The 15884-nt window shown below is 48.0% G+C and overlaps 1 protein-coding gene and 1 pseudogene across 1 annotated transcript; one reads left to right on the forward strand and one right to left on the reverse strand.

Annotated features, from left to right (window-relative positions):
- The first annotated feature begins 7004 nt into the window (after nt 1-7004).
- On the forward strand, nt 7005-7955 carry LOC140261300 (olfactory receptor 4M1-like). Its single transcript, XM_072354592.1, has one exon. The coding sequence runs from the start codon at nt 7005-7007 to the stop codon at nt 7953-7955; it is 951 nt and encodes a 316-aa protein (XP_072210693.1).
- A 4761-nt stretch (nt 7956-12716) lies between these two features.
- On the reverse strand, nt 12717-13507 carry LOC140261301 (olfactory receptor 10AG1-like; annotated as a pseudogene).
- Between the last annotated feature and the right edge of the window lie 2377 nt (nt 13508-15884).

Raw genomic sequence — 15884 nt, forward strand, 5'->3', positions numbered from 1 at the left:
AGCCTCGTTGCCCTTCTCTGGACCTGCTCCAGTACTTCCATATCTTTCTTGTGCTGAGGTGCCCAAAACTGGACACAGTACTCGAGGTGAGACCTCACCAATGCCGAGTACAGGGGCAGGATGACTTCCTTAGTCCTGCTCACCACACCATTCTTGATACAAGCCAGGACGCCGTTGGCCTTCTTGGCCACCTGGGCACACTGTCGGCTCATGTTCAGCCGTGCATCAATCAGTACCCCCAGGTCCATTTCCTCCACACAGTCCTCCATCCACTCCATCCCAAGCCTATAGCGCTGCCTGGGGTTGTTGTGGCAGAAGTGCAGGACTCGGCATTTGGTCTTGTTGAACCTCATCCCATTGGCTTCAGCCCGGCTCTCCAGCCTGTCCAGATCCCTCTGTAGAGCCTCGCTACCCCCAGGCAGATCCACACTCCCAGCCAATTTAGTGTCATCTGTGAACTTACTGAGGGTGCACTCGATGCCCTCATCGAAGTCATCAATAAAGATATTGAAGAGGACAGGCCCCAGCACCAACCCCTGGGGAACACCACTCGTGACCGGTCGCCAGCTGGATTTAACTCCATTTACCACCACTCTCTGAGCCCGGCCCTTCAGCCAGCTCCTTACCCAGCCGAGAGTGTACCCATCCAAGCCACGGGCTGCCAGCTTCTGCAGGAGAATAGCATGGGAGACAGTGTCAGAGGCTTTGCTGAAGTCTAGGTAGACCACATCAACAGCCTTTCCCTCATCCAGCAGATGGGTCACTAGATCATAGAAGGAGATCAGGTTGGTCAAACAGGACCTGCCCTTCATGAACCCATGCTGGCTAGGCCTGATCCCCCGGCCATCCTGCACATGCCGCGTGATCTCCAAGACAATCTGTTCCATAACCTTCCCTGGAACCGAGGTCAGGCTCACAGGCCTGTAGTTCCCCGGATCCTCCTTACAACCTTTCTTGTAAATGGGAGTCACGTCGGCAAGCCTCCAGTCTCCTGGGACCTCACCAGTCAACAAGGAGAGCTGGTAGATGATGGAAAGCGGTTCAGCTACCACCTCTGCCAGTTCCCTCAGCATTCTCGGGTGGATCTCATCCGGCCCCATGGACTTGTGGCAGTCCAGGTGGAGCAGTAAGTCTCTGACCGTTTCTTCCAGAATCACAGGGGGGTCAGCGTGCTCCCCAGCCGAGACCACCAGGTCAGAGAGAGGAGTACCCTGAGGATAACTGGTCTGACCTTTAAAGACAGACATAAAGAAGGCGTTCAGAACCTCCGCCTTTTCCTTATCCTTAGTGGTCACATTCCCAGCCTCATCCAGTAAAGAGTGGATATTCTCCTTTGTCCTCCTCTTACTGTTAATGTACTTATAAAAGAGTTTGCTATTCCTTTTCACCCCAGCGGCCAGGTTAAATTCGAGCTGGGCTTTTGCCTTTCTGATTTCACCTCTACACAGCCTAACGACTTCCTTGAATTCATTCTCAGTTGCCCGTCCCTCCTTCCACAGGCGGTAGATTCTCTTTTTCTCTCAGAGCCTCAAGAACAGCTCCCTATTCATCCACCCCGGTCTTCTTCCCCTCCGGCTCATTTTGCAGCTCAGGGGGACCGCCTGCTCCTGCGCCCTTAGGACTACCTTCTTGAAGAGCAACCAGCTCTCTTGGACCCCTTTGTTCGCTAAGACTGAATGCCAGGGGACTCCCCCTACTAGTCTCTTGAACAAATCAAAGTCCGCTCTCCGGAAGTCCAAGGTAGCAGTTTTATTATTCCCTCTCCAAGCTCCACCATGAATCGAGAAGTGTATCATTTCATGGTCACTCTGCCCAAGGCAGCCCCCAACCTCCACATCTCCTACCAGACCATCCCTGTGTCAGCCCTTCCTCTGATCTTAACCCATAGGGATTCAACCACATTGTCCCCAATCTCAAGCTCTTCGGCATGAAAGCATTCCCTGACATAGAGAGCCACACCACCACCCCTCCTTCCTTGCCTGTCTCTCCTGAAGAGTTTGTAGCCATCCATTGCAGCACTCCAGTCATGTGAGCAATCCCACCATGTTTCTGTTATGGCAACTAGGTCATAGTTTGCCTGCCGCACGATGGCTTCCAACTCTTCTTGCTTGTTGCCCATGCTGCGTGCATTAGTGTAGACGCACCTCAGCTGAGCCCCTCGCCTCTCTCCTAATCCCAATACCACTTTCCCAGGCCGATCTCTGGCAGGCCTGGCTTTATCCCCTTCCCCCTTCCTATCTAGTTTAAAGCCCTCTCTACAAGTCCTGCCAGCTCCTGGGCAAGTATCTGTTTCCCTATCAGAGACAAGCAATTCCCATCAGCCGACCTCAGGCCTGGTGCCGAGTAGACCGCCCAGTGATCAAAGAATCCAAAATTTTTGCGTTTGCACCAGCCTCTTAGCCATGCATTTACAAGGTGGCTTTTCCTGCTTATCTCGGTGTTTGTCCCTGCCACCAAAGGAATACTGGCAAACACTACTTGTATGCCCGCTCCATCAACTAACTTCCCCAGCCTCCTAAAATCATTTTTTATAATCCTCAGGCTATTATCAGCAATCCCATCGTTGCCAGCCTGAACTATCAATAAAGGGTAATAATCAGAGGGGTGGATAAGGCTGGGGAGTTTTCTAGAAATATCCCTGACCCGGGCCGCAGGAAGGCAGCACACCTCCCTATGGGTAGGGTCAGGGCGACATATTGGACCCTCTGTTCCTCTCAGAAGAGAGTCGCCCACAACTATCACCCTTCTTTCTTTCTTGGAGGAGGCAGTCTTCAAACGTGGAGCCGTCTGCCTCACCTTGGGCAAGCTTGGTGGCAGCGCTCCCGTATCATCATCACTCACCTCTCCCTCTGGTTTCAGTGCTTCATACCTGTTACAGAGAGGGACCAGGGGAACCGAGGTAGGTCGGGATGGGGGTCGCCTGCAACGCCGAGCTGATATGTGCTGCCATTCTTCCTCTCTTCACAAGCTGTCTCTCTCTGCTTGACTACGGTGAGAGAGAGTTGCCATTTCTCCCAATACTCCCGCAGTCTGGGAAGTGCAATCTCTGCGCCTTTCTCGCAGAGAGTCACTCCACCAGTCAATCTCCCGCTCGCATTCTCTGATGGTCCGCAGTCTATCTACCTCCTCCCTAAGCTCCACCACAAGGCTGTGCAGCTCATCTAGCTGCTCACACCTCACGCAAGTCACATCCTTCCCATCCCCCCCTGGCAACAGCAGGCTGAGGCACTCCCGGCAGCCAGAAACCCGAACTACCACATAATGGAGCAGACCCTCTGTCTGAGTTGCTACAGTCTTTGCATGGGAAGCCCAAGCAGGGACAGTGACCCCACTACCGCCCTGGGAGAAGAAGAGGTCAAGCAAGGCACCACACCTGGTAGGTTCTCCATCTTAAAATCATGCATTCGATGGGAACTCAACGTGGCACTTTATATGGAGAGACCATTGGAGATGGCTCCCTAACCCTAACACAAACCCTAAACCTAACCCTAACTTTAACACTAAACCTAACCCTAACCCTAACTCTAACCCCAACCCTAACCTTAACCCTAACCCTAACCCTAACCTTAACACTAACCCTAACCCTAACCTTAACCCTAACCCTAACCCTACCCTAACCCTAACCCTAACCCAAAACCTAACCCTAACCCTAACCCTAATCCAAAACCTAACCCTAACCCTAACCCTAATCCTACCCTACTCCCTAACAATTACCTCTGTGGGTGATTATTTCTCATTACAGTCTGATTCTAATGGCAAAACACAACTCTAACCAACTTTTCTTTACCCACGAATGCAATGCCCAGATGAGAATCATGTAAGGCAAAATAAAAGATAATAATTAGTATTAACGAACAGTTTCTATCAAACAGCTGATGACTTTTATTAAGGCCCACAGGAATCAGAGCTGTCAGCACAGCTGCGTGCTGTAATTATAAACCACTGCTGCTGGAGCCAAAAAAATACTGCAGTCTCAGTAACCCCTTAAAGAGATAAAGAATCCCAAGAGAGCACAATGGGAGGATATCTCCATCCTCTGCCACGCAGTGATCCGCCCCTATCAGTGGGGCAGTGCTGGCTGTGGGCTGATCCACACATGGAGGGAGATGTGGCTGTGAGTGGGTCCAGAGCTCAGCAGTCATCAGCTCCGTGCACAGCACTGCTGAATACATGAGTGCGTGGGAGAGGAAGAGAAAGAAGGCTTCAGAGCAGGGTGATGGACTGCCCACAAAGGTCCTGAAAGGGAGGTATGCATTGAAGCTGATGATGTATGTCTGCATGGGGTGGGCTTCAGAAATGAAGAGGTGAGGGAGGAAGGAAAGTGCCTCAGGCTGTGCTGCTCTCCCAGCACAGGACAACGGTGTGGATGGATCACTTGGAGGTCCTTTCCAATCCATGTCATTCTATGATTCTATGATTCTGCGACCTGTCAGTACCCTTTCAACCCAACCCAACCCAATCTGGCTGTTCCAAGGCTCTATGATCTTTGGGGACCCTTCAAACCCAACCTTTCCATGGTTCTGTGATCCTTATGGACCCTCCCAACCCAGGCCATTCTGTGATTCTGTGATCTGGAAGGACCCTCCAACTGCAGCCCAAACATACTGCCCCAACTCCAACACTATGGGTCTCTATGGGTCTCTATGGGTTTCTGTGGGGTAATCAATTCCAGGAATCAACCCAGAGGTGCATTTAATGCAATTAATCCGCTTAAAGACAGAGTTGGGAGTCAGTGGGACATTCAGAGAAGAGCCCAACTGCATAAATACAGCATTTGCTGTTGCCTAATTACCTTAATTATCCTATGATTAATTAAAGAAGGAGATGAGCTGAAGGTTGGACTCTGTGGACTCAGTGCTTTTTCCCCATCTTAATTATTCTGTGATTAATTAAAGGAGGTGATGGGCTAAAGGTTGGGCTTGATGGTCTCAGTGCTCCTTCCCCACCTTAATTATCTTATGGTTAATTAAAGACTGTTTCAAGGCACAATGTGAGGTTTTTAAGGAGCACTTTGCTCTCTCAGCTGGGCATGTGGCTGGTTACTGATGGATTAACTGGGTAGAGATATTTAGATCATTGTTTTTTCTTCACATCTCCAATGTTCTGATGGCCTCACTGAGGAACTGGGATGTGTTACAGGATTTCTGTGGGGAAAAGTGAAAGTCTGAATGCTATCCCAGCACCCTCAGATGCACTGAAAGACAGCTGGGGAGAATAGATTTGTGTAGAAAATACTCAAATTGATGCATTCCAGGGAAAATCCAGGATGGAATTCCTCATTCCTTCGGATGACTGCAGTGACACCATGGGCTACAGAGGTGTTCTGGTGTTCCACTCTGATCTGCTTTGCAGCTGTCAGATGAGGGCACCCCATTGACTCACAACAGATGGGAGTGCTCCATCATTGGTTTCCTTTTCTAATGAGTGGGTGTGATTTTAGGCCTGGAGGTCAATTTGGGTCAATTTGGGCACATTTGGGGGGCAATTCTGGAGAATTTGGGGACATTTTGGGTCAACTTGGAGACAGTTTTTGGATAATTTGGGGGCAATTTGAGGTCAATTTGGGGACAATTTGGGGGTAATTTGGGGGCAATTTGAGGTCAATTTGGGGACAATTTGGGGGTAATTTGGGGCAATGTAGGGACATCAGAGGACATTTTTGTTCAATTTGGGAACAATTTGTGTCTATTTGGGGACAACTTGAGGATAATAGGCGAATTTTGGGATATTAAAGGACATCTTGGGTCAATTTGGGGCAATTTGGATTAATTTGGGACAATTTGGGGACATTAGAGGAGATTTTGAGTCATTTTGGAAACAACTGGGGAACATTTGTGTCAATTTCGGGACATCTTTGAGGTAATTTGGGATGATTTGTGGATATTTGAGGACATATGGGTGCAATTTTGGGGTGGTTTATGTCAATTTGGGGATGTTAGGGGACATTCTGGGTCAATTTGGAGACAATTGGGGATAATTTGGAACAATTTGGAGACAGTTTTAGGCTAACTGGGGTTCATTTGGGGACCTTAGAGGGCATTTTGGGTCAATTTGTATCAACTTGTGGAAAGTATGGGTCAATTTGTGGACATTTTGGTGGTAAATCAGGACCATTTGTGGACATTTATGGACATATGGGGACAATTTTGGGGTAATTTGGGGCAATTTGGGGGTGAATTTTGGTCATTTTGGGGACATTAGAGGACATTTTGAATCAGCTTAGGGACAATTTGGGGCCATTTCAGGACAATCTGGGGACAAAATGGTGGTTGTCGTTTCCTGGAATGTGAGACTGTCTTGGTTGTATCAGACCTCCCAGATTTCATCTCTGCCAACCTCAGCAAAGCAGACAGCCGTGTCGTCAGGCCTCCATTTGCCCTGCATTGTGCACAGAAAGTTAGAGCCTTCACCTTCCTCATGTTGTCCACTGCACTGGGCATGGATGCGCATGGTTGAACTCAGTGCTGTGCTGTACAGTGTTCAGGAAGAGAGATGCATTTGGAAGAGTTATCTGAAAGGGCTTCAGCTGCAATGTTGTGCATCTGGTGGCTGATTCTACACACAGAGATGGAATTGCTGTAAGTCTCGGTGCTCCCATCACAAAAGCTGAGTGGATTTGTAAGGCTTGGGAGAAAAGGAACGTCATTGACCTCTGTGCAGCTGTTGGTGATGTCAGAAATCAGCTCAAACCACAAAGATCAGCACTACAGGAGACTACACTGATGGTCTACAACCTAGGATCAATTTTGGAGCCAGTTGCCAGAGAGAGAAAATATGGACCATCCCATCATGTTCTGACATTCAGCTCCCAATTACAGTACAGCGCCCACCTTAGTGGGAATCTCCATTACCAGCTTTGAGGTATTTCCCCATAAGGAGTTCCATCACACCAAGCAATGCTCGTAGGGTGTGCATAGTGTAAGTACAGCCCACGTTGCTGTTATATTGCAATATATTTGCACTGGTTTATTTATTACTGTTTGTCAGTGCTCGCAAGAGTCCAAATGGAGCACGAGAACTCAACAAGAGTCAGAGAGTTTGTTCTGCTGGGATTGTCCCGCACCCACGGAGTGCAGTCAGTTCTCTTCTCCTTCTTCCTGCTGTTCTACATGGCAGTTCTCCCAAGCAATGTCCTCATCATTCTCACAGTTTGGGGTGATTCCCAACTGGGATCACCCATGCACTTTTTCCTGGCCAATCTGGCATTCCTGGATATCTGCTACTGCTCTGTCACCCTACCCAAAATGCTGGCTGACTTATTCTCAAACCCAAAGACCATCTCCTACAACAGCTGCATGGCTCAGCTCACGTTTCTTCACTTCCTGGGAGCAGCGGAAATCTTCCTTCTCTTGGCCATGGCCTACGATCGCTACGTTGCCATTTGCAAACCCCTTCGTTATGCCATGCTCATGAACAAGACTGTTTGCTGCACTCTGCTTGGAGCTTCGTGGGGCGGCGGCCTCATTCACGGCATCGTTCTATTTGCTCTCACCATCACTCTCCCCTTCTGCGGCCCCAACATCCTGGACAACTTCTTCTGTGATGTCCGACAGCTGGCAAAGTTGGCCTGTGCCAACACTGACACAGTGGAACTGCTGATGTTCGTCAACAACGGTGCTGTCATCGTGGTGTGCTTTGTGCTCCTCCTCATCTCCTACACAGCCTTAGTGTTGAAGCTCCGGGCGTTCTCCTCTGAGGCCAAGAACAAAATCACCTCCACCTGCATTTCCCACATGGTTGTGGTTTTGGTCACCTTTGGCCCAGCAATTTATATCTACATCCTCCCCTTCCAGGCCGTCCCAATGGAAAAAGTCATTGCTCTTTTCCATACGGTCATCTTCCCTTTAATGAACCCCATGATCTACACGCTGTGCAACAAGGAGATCAGAAGCTCCATGGGCAGGTTGGTCCATAAATACTGTGGTGTGGACTTCTTACGAAGTATTTTGGAGTAAACAAATGAAGGTCACAGTCGTTATCCTTCAGGAAGTCTTCTATAAAATAAAGCCCTATGGCGATACTAAAACCCATACAGAGTGATTCAGGGAAGAACCAACCCATACAAAGGAGTCGACTGTGTGCCATGAAACTATCATTAAGGATCTATTAAACTTATTAGTAGTTATCTGGAGGATGTTGAGGGTTTATAGAACCCTTCATGGAGTGCTGGCCCCGATTCATTGGTTCAAGACTTCAGTTTCCAGTTGGATGCCCACTGTTGCTGCTTCCTTCTTGTTAGGCTCTGTCATGACTCAGCCATTGGTTTCCTACCAATCAAGCCATGTCAATTCTATTAGGCCCCACCCCTACCCACAAGGCTACACCCACCCCCTTTAAAACCACGCCTGCCTCTACAAGGTCCCACCTCTCTTCCCAAAGCCCTGTCCCCTCCCATGAGTAAACACCCACCCCGATGAGGCAGGCACCCCCAACCGACCCCAATGTGACTCCAAAATGACCCTGAAGTGTCCCCAAAGTTACCTCAGTGTGACCCCAAAGTGACCCCAATGTGCCCCCAAAGTCCTATTGAATCTGCAACCAGCAGGCAGCTGTTTGGTGAAAATGGGAGGCAATGCAACCACGACTTTACAGGACGGGGCTGATAATTCCTCCAACCCTTCTTTCATTTTTACTTTGAGGAGTAACAAAGCATTGTTACAACGTCCCCTGTGCTTGGCCTGCAGTCTGCTTCTTTATCTGCCCCTAATCACCCCAGTAAACCCTTTTGTTTGGAAATATGTCTTCAGAAAGAGTGGTTTTCCTAACACAGTGTCATTTCCTTGGGCAGCATCCACGTAGAGTGAACTCCAAATATCTCTGCCTACAAAGCCCTCCAATAACACCCCAGACGGTGCTGCACCCAACAGCTCACTCACAGTGCTCTCAGTTCTCATATAACACTGCATGCAGTACAGAATCAAGTGCAGCTGTGATGTGGGGTATTTATATCGCACAGACTGTGGTCAGCCTGTTCAAGTATATGACCAATCTCATGGGAAATAGCTAACTAAGTATCTGGAGGATTTAGCATGTGAGACTTCCCCTCCCACATACTGACCACCCTCCTGAGCTGGGTTTCCCCCACAAGCTCCCTGTGAGCACACACTGCATTCCAGCATTCACTCCTTAGTGAATGCATTAAGCAGCACTGGCCTTACTGTTGATCCCTGATGGACACCACTACTTTGTTCTCGCCTGCTTACCCTCACATCTCTGATAACTGCTTCTTGAAACTGGTCCAGGCAATTTTCCATGCACTTTATCACTGCATTATTATTATTATTATCATATTATTATTATTATTATTATTATTATAAATAGCCAGCCAGTTTGTTGGTAAGGCAGCTGTGGAAGGTGTTATGCCAATCACAGAATCGTGGAATCACAGAATGGCCTGGGTTGGAATAGATCACAAGGATCATGAAGCTCCAACCCCCCTGTGGCAATCAGGACCAAGAAGCTCCACATTTAACACTAACCTGTCTGCCCAGGGCCCCATCCAAGCTGGCCTTGAACACCTCCAGGGATGGATGGGGCATCCACAGCCTCTCTGAGCAGCTGTTCCAGCACCTCATCACTCTCAGAGTAAAGAACTTCCCCCTGACATCCAACCTCAGTCTTCCCTCCTTCAACTTCAAACCATTTCACCTTGTGCTGCTGCTATCTTCCCTTTCAAAGAGTTGACTCCCCTCCTGTTTATAGGATCCTTTAGGGACAGGAAGGCTGCAGTGTGGTCAGCCTGCAGCCATCTTTTCTCCAGGCTGAACAAGTCAAGGCAAACGAGTCACAGCCTTTCCTTCATCCACAATCCCTGTCACCTCATGGAATCATAGAATTGCTCAGGTTGGAAAAGATCTTCAAGATCCTCAAGTCCAGCTGTAAACCAACTGTACTACCATAACTCAAACAACCCTCCTGGAAAGCATGTCCCCAAGCACCATATCCAAATGGATTCCACTGATGGATTTTCACCACGAAGGACAGCACATTTTTCCAGACCAAGTCAGATAAATAAGAAAATTCCAGACCTCCTACTCAAAACTTCACGTCCTTAAGAAGGGTGAATAGAGACAAATCAGAACTGGAGAAGAAAGGAGCTGCTAAAGTGTCTTTGGATCGTTTGTCCCCAGTGTAATTAGAAATAGGTATACTGCACAGTGCCATTACGTGTTTGCTTCCATTGCTTCTAAATGGCAAAACTGACAAGGGTTCATTTCAAGATTTGATTTTCGAACTAAGCACAGACCAAGCAGAAATTACTTATGTGGAAGGAATCCCCCACTGACATACCTCAGCAGAAGTGAACATCTGTTTTTTGGGTGCTCCCAACAAAAAAAAGCAAATGTAGAACTACATCCATTTACACATCTCCTGCTGCAAGCAGCTGTGGTTGCCTGAAGTACAACTGAGAACGGCAGATCAGCTCAGCTTTATTTTAAATTTCCTAAAGGCAGACTGAAAGTTCTGGAGTTGTGCAAAGATGTAACTGGGAGCGAGTCGTCATAAAGCTGAACAGACTCCCTGATAGACCTTATCATTGCGAAGCCTTAGGAGCCTGCAGTGCAAGACAAAGAGCGCCAATGAATAAAGAGGAGGTTATTTTGTATGCACTGTTAATCTTTTCACAACTGAGAAACCTTTCATCCTCTATGTTGTTTGGGAGAATTTAGAGCCAATTAACTGATTAGAGGAATTTACTGTTTGTGAGTATGTAAGATGTAGGTTGAATACAATAAAGGAGCTCTATTCTGGTTCCACAGTAAACAGAGAGCTCTCTAATTGGACTAAGCGCAGACAAATGCCAGCTTGCAAAATGGAAATGATGGTAATACTCATATCTTTAGTCAAGTCACTAACAATACCCAATACATTCCTCTCTGTGTTAGGAGAACAGCATCAGAGTTGTGTGTGGATTTCTGCAGCAAAGGGAACCGACTTTGACATGCTCCCACTGTCCTTTAGCACTGAGAAAGGTGAGCATGAAGACCTTGGGGAAGTGTAAGATCTCAGCAATACCACAAATCCCTGTTCTTTTTCCCAGGTCTGCTGACTCTTTAAGTGGTATAGTCTCAAACCATGTGGTTCTAAAATTCATGGTGGAAAAAATGGAAAGAAAAAAAAAACACCTCAAAGAATGAGGTTTAGAATGAGTGAAAGCATAATTATGCAGATCAGTAATTATGGAGCGGTCGTGGGGCTCAGGATCTCAGCACAACAACCCGTTTGTATTCACAGCGCTGCAGAGTACGTTGGCAGTTCTGAATTTGTGAGCTATGTATTCTTTTGAAGATTTGAAGTTAATAAATACAGAGGTTGTTTGTTTGTTCCTTCCCAGGCATGTTTGCTTTCTGCTCAGTGTTGGAAACAACATCCAAATGGAGTTGTTTGTATCTGAGCATTGCAGCGTTCACTGAGATAAAAACAAGTGGGCTTTGCATTGTCTGAACTGAGAGGTGACTGAGCAGGTTGCTTAGACATGATCAACACACGTTAGAATTTCTGGCTTGAACTTTCAGTTCAGTCCTTAACAAATCAGAGGCAATCCCTTCCCTTCCCTTCCCTTCCCTTCCCTTCCCTTCCCTTCCCTTCCCTTCCCTTCCCTTCCCTTCCCTTCCCTTCCCTTCCCTTCCCCTTCCTTCTTCTTCCCCCCCTCCTGTTCTCCTTCACCTTTCCCTTTCCCTTCCCTTTCTCTTCACCTTCTCTCCCCCCCCACAGTGGGATGAAGAAGGGACTAGAAAGACCACAACAAAGTAGAATTTGTGGCTTGAGTTGAAAACAACTTACTATGGTAGAAAAAATAATAGGGAACAGGTGAGGAAATAAGATAATAAAATTTTGATATTATTCTGATAACAATATTTGCATATTGATGTATATACAAAAGAAGCTTTTTTGTCCACATGATGTCATGCAGTATGAAATATCCCTTTGGGATGTTGAGCTCAGCTCCTGGAGCTGTCCTATCCCAAATCCTTCATTCCCCATGGCTGGAAGGACAGCACACAAAGCTGAGGAACTGAAATGGCTCTGATCAGCAGCAAAAACATCGAGGTGTTCCAGCACTGCTTTTCTCCTGAGGTCAGAGCATCCCAGCTGAACCCAGGATGGTCCCCACCCCTCATTCTATATCACTTACAGATTCCAGACTTTTCCATACATTCCAAATAGCTGCCGTCATCTTTCCTGTTGGTTTTTTATATACACACAGAGATATCATTCCCACAGTCTATGGGCCATCCCTCTAAATTGGCAGTGCTGTCCATTGAGTCCATGCCTTTGGCCTGCATGTGTCATAGCAGTGTGGTGTTGGATTGTTGTGTGCTGGATCCGACTGTGGTTCTGTGAGGATTCCTTCTTCTTTAATCTGCAGAATTCTGACTGGAATACCATTAATGAGGCACAGAGCAATCATAGGAAGGATAATACGCAGTATAATATGGCAACTAAGACAAAATTGACATAGAAACCTCAAGAAGCTGGGGATCAGGGATCCCTCGTTTCCTGCCCTGTGATGATGTGACAGTGAATCCCCACACATCCTTCTCCATCCTACATAAACTTTGATTCCTTCTGGAAGATGCAGTGGGTTGTGGGACAGTGCAGCAAATCCAGAGGTGCCCCATCTGGAGGTGTCTGAGACAACACCGGATGCCAACATACAAACAGCCAAATGCTCATTGGAACTATTGGGGCGTAATTTCACCCACTCTGCACTATCACTTTCCCCACAGGAGTTTTCTCAGGGCAATCCTCAGTTCTCTATTCCTCATACCATAGATGACAGGGTTAAACATGGGGGTCAGAATCGTGTAAAACAGGGCAAGGTATTTGTCAGTGTCTGCGGAGTCCCTTGAGTGGTGTTTGCAGTACACGACCGTGGCTGAGCCGTAAAAGAGAGTCAGCACTATGAGGTGTGAGGAGCAGGTGGAAAAGGCTTTGTGTCTGCTCGGAGCAGAGTGCATCTTCAGAACCGTCCCAATAATTCTAACGTAGGAAACAACGATCATGAAAAAGGGAAGGATGGCAAAAAGCAGGATGATAGTGTTCAGGGTCACCCGGCTCCAGAAAGTATCTGCACAGGCAAGCTCCAACAGAGGGGGAACATCGCAGAAAAAATGATGGAGGTGATGGGATGCACAGAAGGGCAAGGTAAACACTTGGTAGATCTGTCCCACTTGTATTGGTACGATGACCATCCATGAGCCAACCACCAGTCTGACACAGAACCCACCATTCATCACCAGGCTGTAGTGCAGGGGGTCACATATGGCCACATAGCGGTCGTAAGCCATGGTGGCCAGCAATAGGCACTCAGTGCTTCCCAGATAAACTAAGAAATAAAGGCCAGCACTGTAACCAGCACAATCAGGCTGTTCCCAATGATAACTGTGACATAAATGAGCAGGAAGATGGTGAAGCACACTCCTGGCAGCCCAGGGGGATCAGGAAACCCCAGAAGAAATCCAGGTCCAGTGATGTGATTCTTCAGGATATTTCTCTGGGTCATTTTCTCTGCACAAAACAACACCAACAACAATCTGTTAGAGAATGACCATCCATAACCATGTGCAACTTCAGCACACAGCCTAGAGACAGCAGAGGAAATTGGACACCAGGATTAGGAGGGCTTGACCAAAATCAGAACGTAGGTATCTGCCAGTGGGCAGACTCAAGCTGGCAGCCAGGACCACCCAGTTGAGCATGGGGCAGAAACTCCCCTGTTTGGTCCTCCTTCTAGAATAGTTGCCTATGCAAGGCCCCGAGCGTGCAGTGCAGCTTTGAACCCCCAGCCCCATGCATCACCCTGAGGAGCAAAAAGCCCCTGTGCTGCTTGGGACTCCTTCCCCCACACATCTCCCTACAGCTACCTGGGCAGCTACCTGGGCAGCTCCCTGGGCAGGCTGAGTGCTGAGCCCGGCTGGTGGCTGAGTCCCTGCCCCAGCACACAGCCCTGGGATGCAGGGATCCTGGCTCTGTAGGGCAGCCCTTTACACTTCCATAGGGATGGGATTCCGCTGAATCCGTTGAGGCATCTTATCCTGAGGTTGTAGTCCTGTATCCTGGAGGGGAGTCAGCTCCCTCCCATGCCTCCCACACACCCAGCCGGACCAGCACCGACCACACAACTGGCCACAAGCAAATGGCCCCCTGCGTCCCTCCTCTTGCATAGGCTTCTTTCTCCTCCATTGGCATTAATTCCCATCTTTGCCTGTTGCAGTCACTCTCCAGTTACCAGCTCTCTACTCTTGGATCCTCACAATGCTATCCCCATGCTGGCTGTATGTTGCGGACAGGGACACCAGGGAGAGACTCAAACTCGTGGGTACTCTAGTGTTGATTTTATTAACAAGTTCAGTACAGCAGACATACAGAGCTCGGGTCACTCCTAGTGAATGACATCCAAGCTATACGAAGGTCCTATATTTATATGATCAGAAAAACATTACATCACTTATGTTATCCATTCTCAAGACTAATTATTAATAGATCATCAGTTCTTCTTCTCAATGCTGTTTCCCATCTTAGGATCTGGTTTGCACCGGTTTTCATGCTTCACGTGTTATTCTTCTTTCATCTAAGCTATCCGGTCTTGACCAGTCCATTCCATCTGTCTCATGGTCTTCTTTCATCTGAGCTATCCAAGCTAGACCAGTCCATTCCATCTATCTCATGATCATCAACTTATTAACTACTAAATGACAATGTCAGCTCTATTTTTGTCTTACTCTACTGTTTATGATTTCACAAAGTCTAACACCCCTACATGGGTCATGGTTCGGGGCTGTACAGGGGATAAATGAGTAGCATATTGGCTGAGAACTTTACCATTTTCCCATAAATGAGTAGCATATTGGCTGAGAACTTTACCATTTTCCCTATCACTGTACCTCCCTCTCTGTGACAGAGCTGCCATCTGTGTCACACAGGTTGTGCAGCACTCAGTGACATCTCGGTATCTGCTGTAATAAAAAGTACCCTTAAATATGACATCTCCTTTTTTGGACAGCAATCCTTGAAACCTTTGTCTGCAACACTGAGACCTCCCTAATGAGCAGTTCAAGTCTTGAAGACACGAGGGAAATGGCTTGTTAGGACTTTCTGCACTGTTAATGAGCCCCACAGCATATGTGGTGTGCGTGAACTTCAGGGACTGAGAGCAGGCTGCTGTAACCAAATGATGAAGGTGCAGTCAAAATGCTGTCCAGAACTGTTGGAGAGTGCTGGAGCTTTTATTGGTCCCTGTGGGGCCATTACCAACAAAGCCTCCCCATAGCTGTGTTAGAGCAGATAACTGGAGACCATGATTACAGGCAGGCAAAGGCCCAGAGCAAGTGCTGTAAGTTAAGGAAAGCCTTGTTTAGTCTGATGAAACAGAAGGGCTGAGCCATAGCTGCAGCCTCTGGGAAAGGTGGTGCAGTCCCTCACAGATGGCCCAAGACTCTCCCACAGTCAGTAGGTGTGGAGTGTTCTGTGAGGGAGAATGGTACTACACCTACTGGCCTCCCTACAGGGCTGCATGGAGGCAAAGAGGCCCCAGTGTCACAGGGACAACGTGTGCCCTCCAGAGCCTCAGCAGCAGACACAACTGCTGCAGCCAAGAAGACAAAGAGCTTGGTTTTCTGTCGAGGCCCTCCAGCCTTGCCGGTGCTGTCATCATGGCAACAGACCTGTCACCACGGCAACAGCATCCCTGGCACCATCACTGTGTCACCATGGCAACGCCATCCCTGTCACCATGGCAACATCCCTATCACCATCACTGTTGCCATGGCAACATCAGGGCAGCATCAGTGTTGCCATGGCAAAGTCCCTGTCACCATCAGTGTTACCATGGCAACAGTCCTATCACCATCACTGTTGCCATGGCAACATCTACCATTGGA

Source organism: Excalfactoria chinensis, chromosome 20 (assembly GCF_039878825.1).
Source record: "Excalfactoria chinensis isolate bCotChi1 chromosome 20, bCotChi1.hap2, whole genome shotgun sequence".
Classification (NCBI taxonomy): Eukaryota; Metazoa; Chordata; class Aves; order Galliformes; family Phasianidae; genus Excalfactoria; species Excalfactoria chinensis.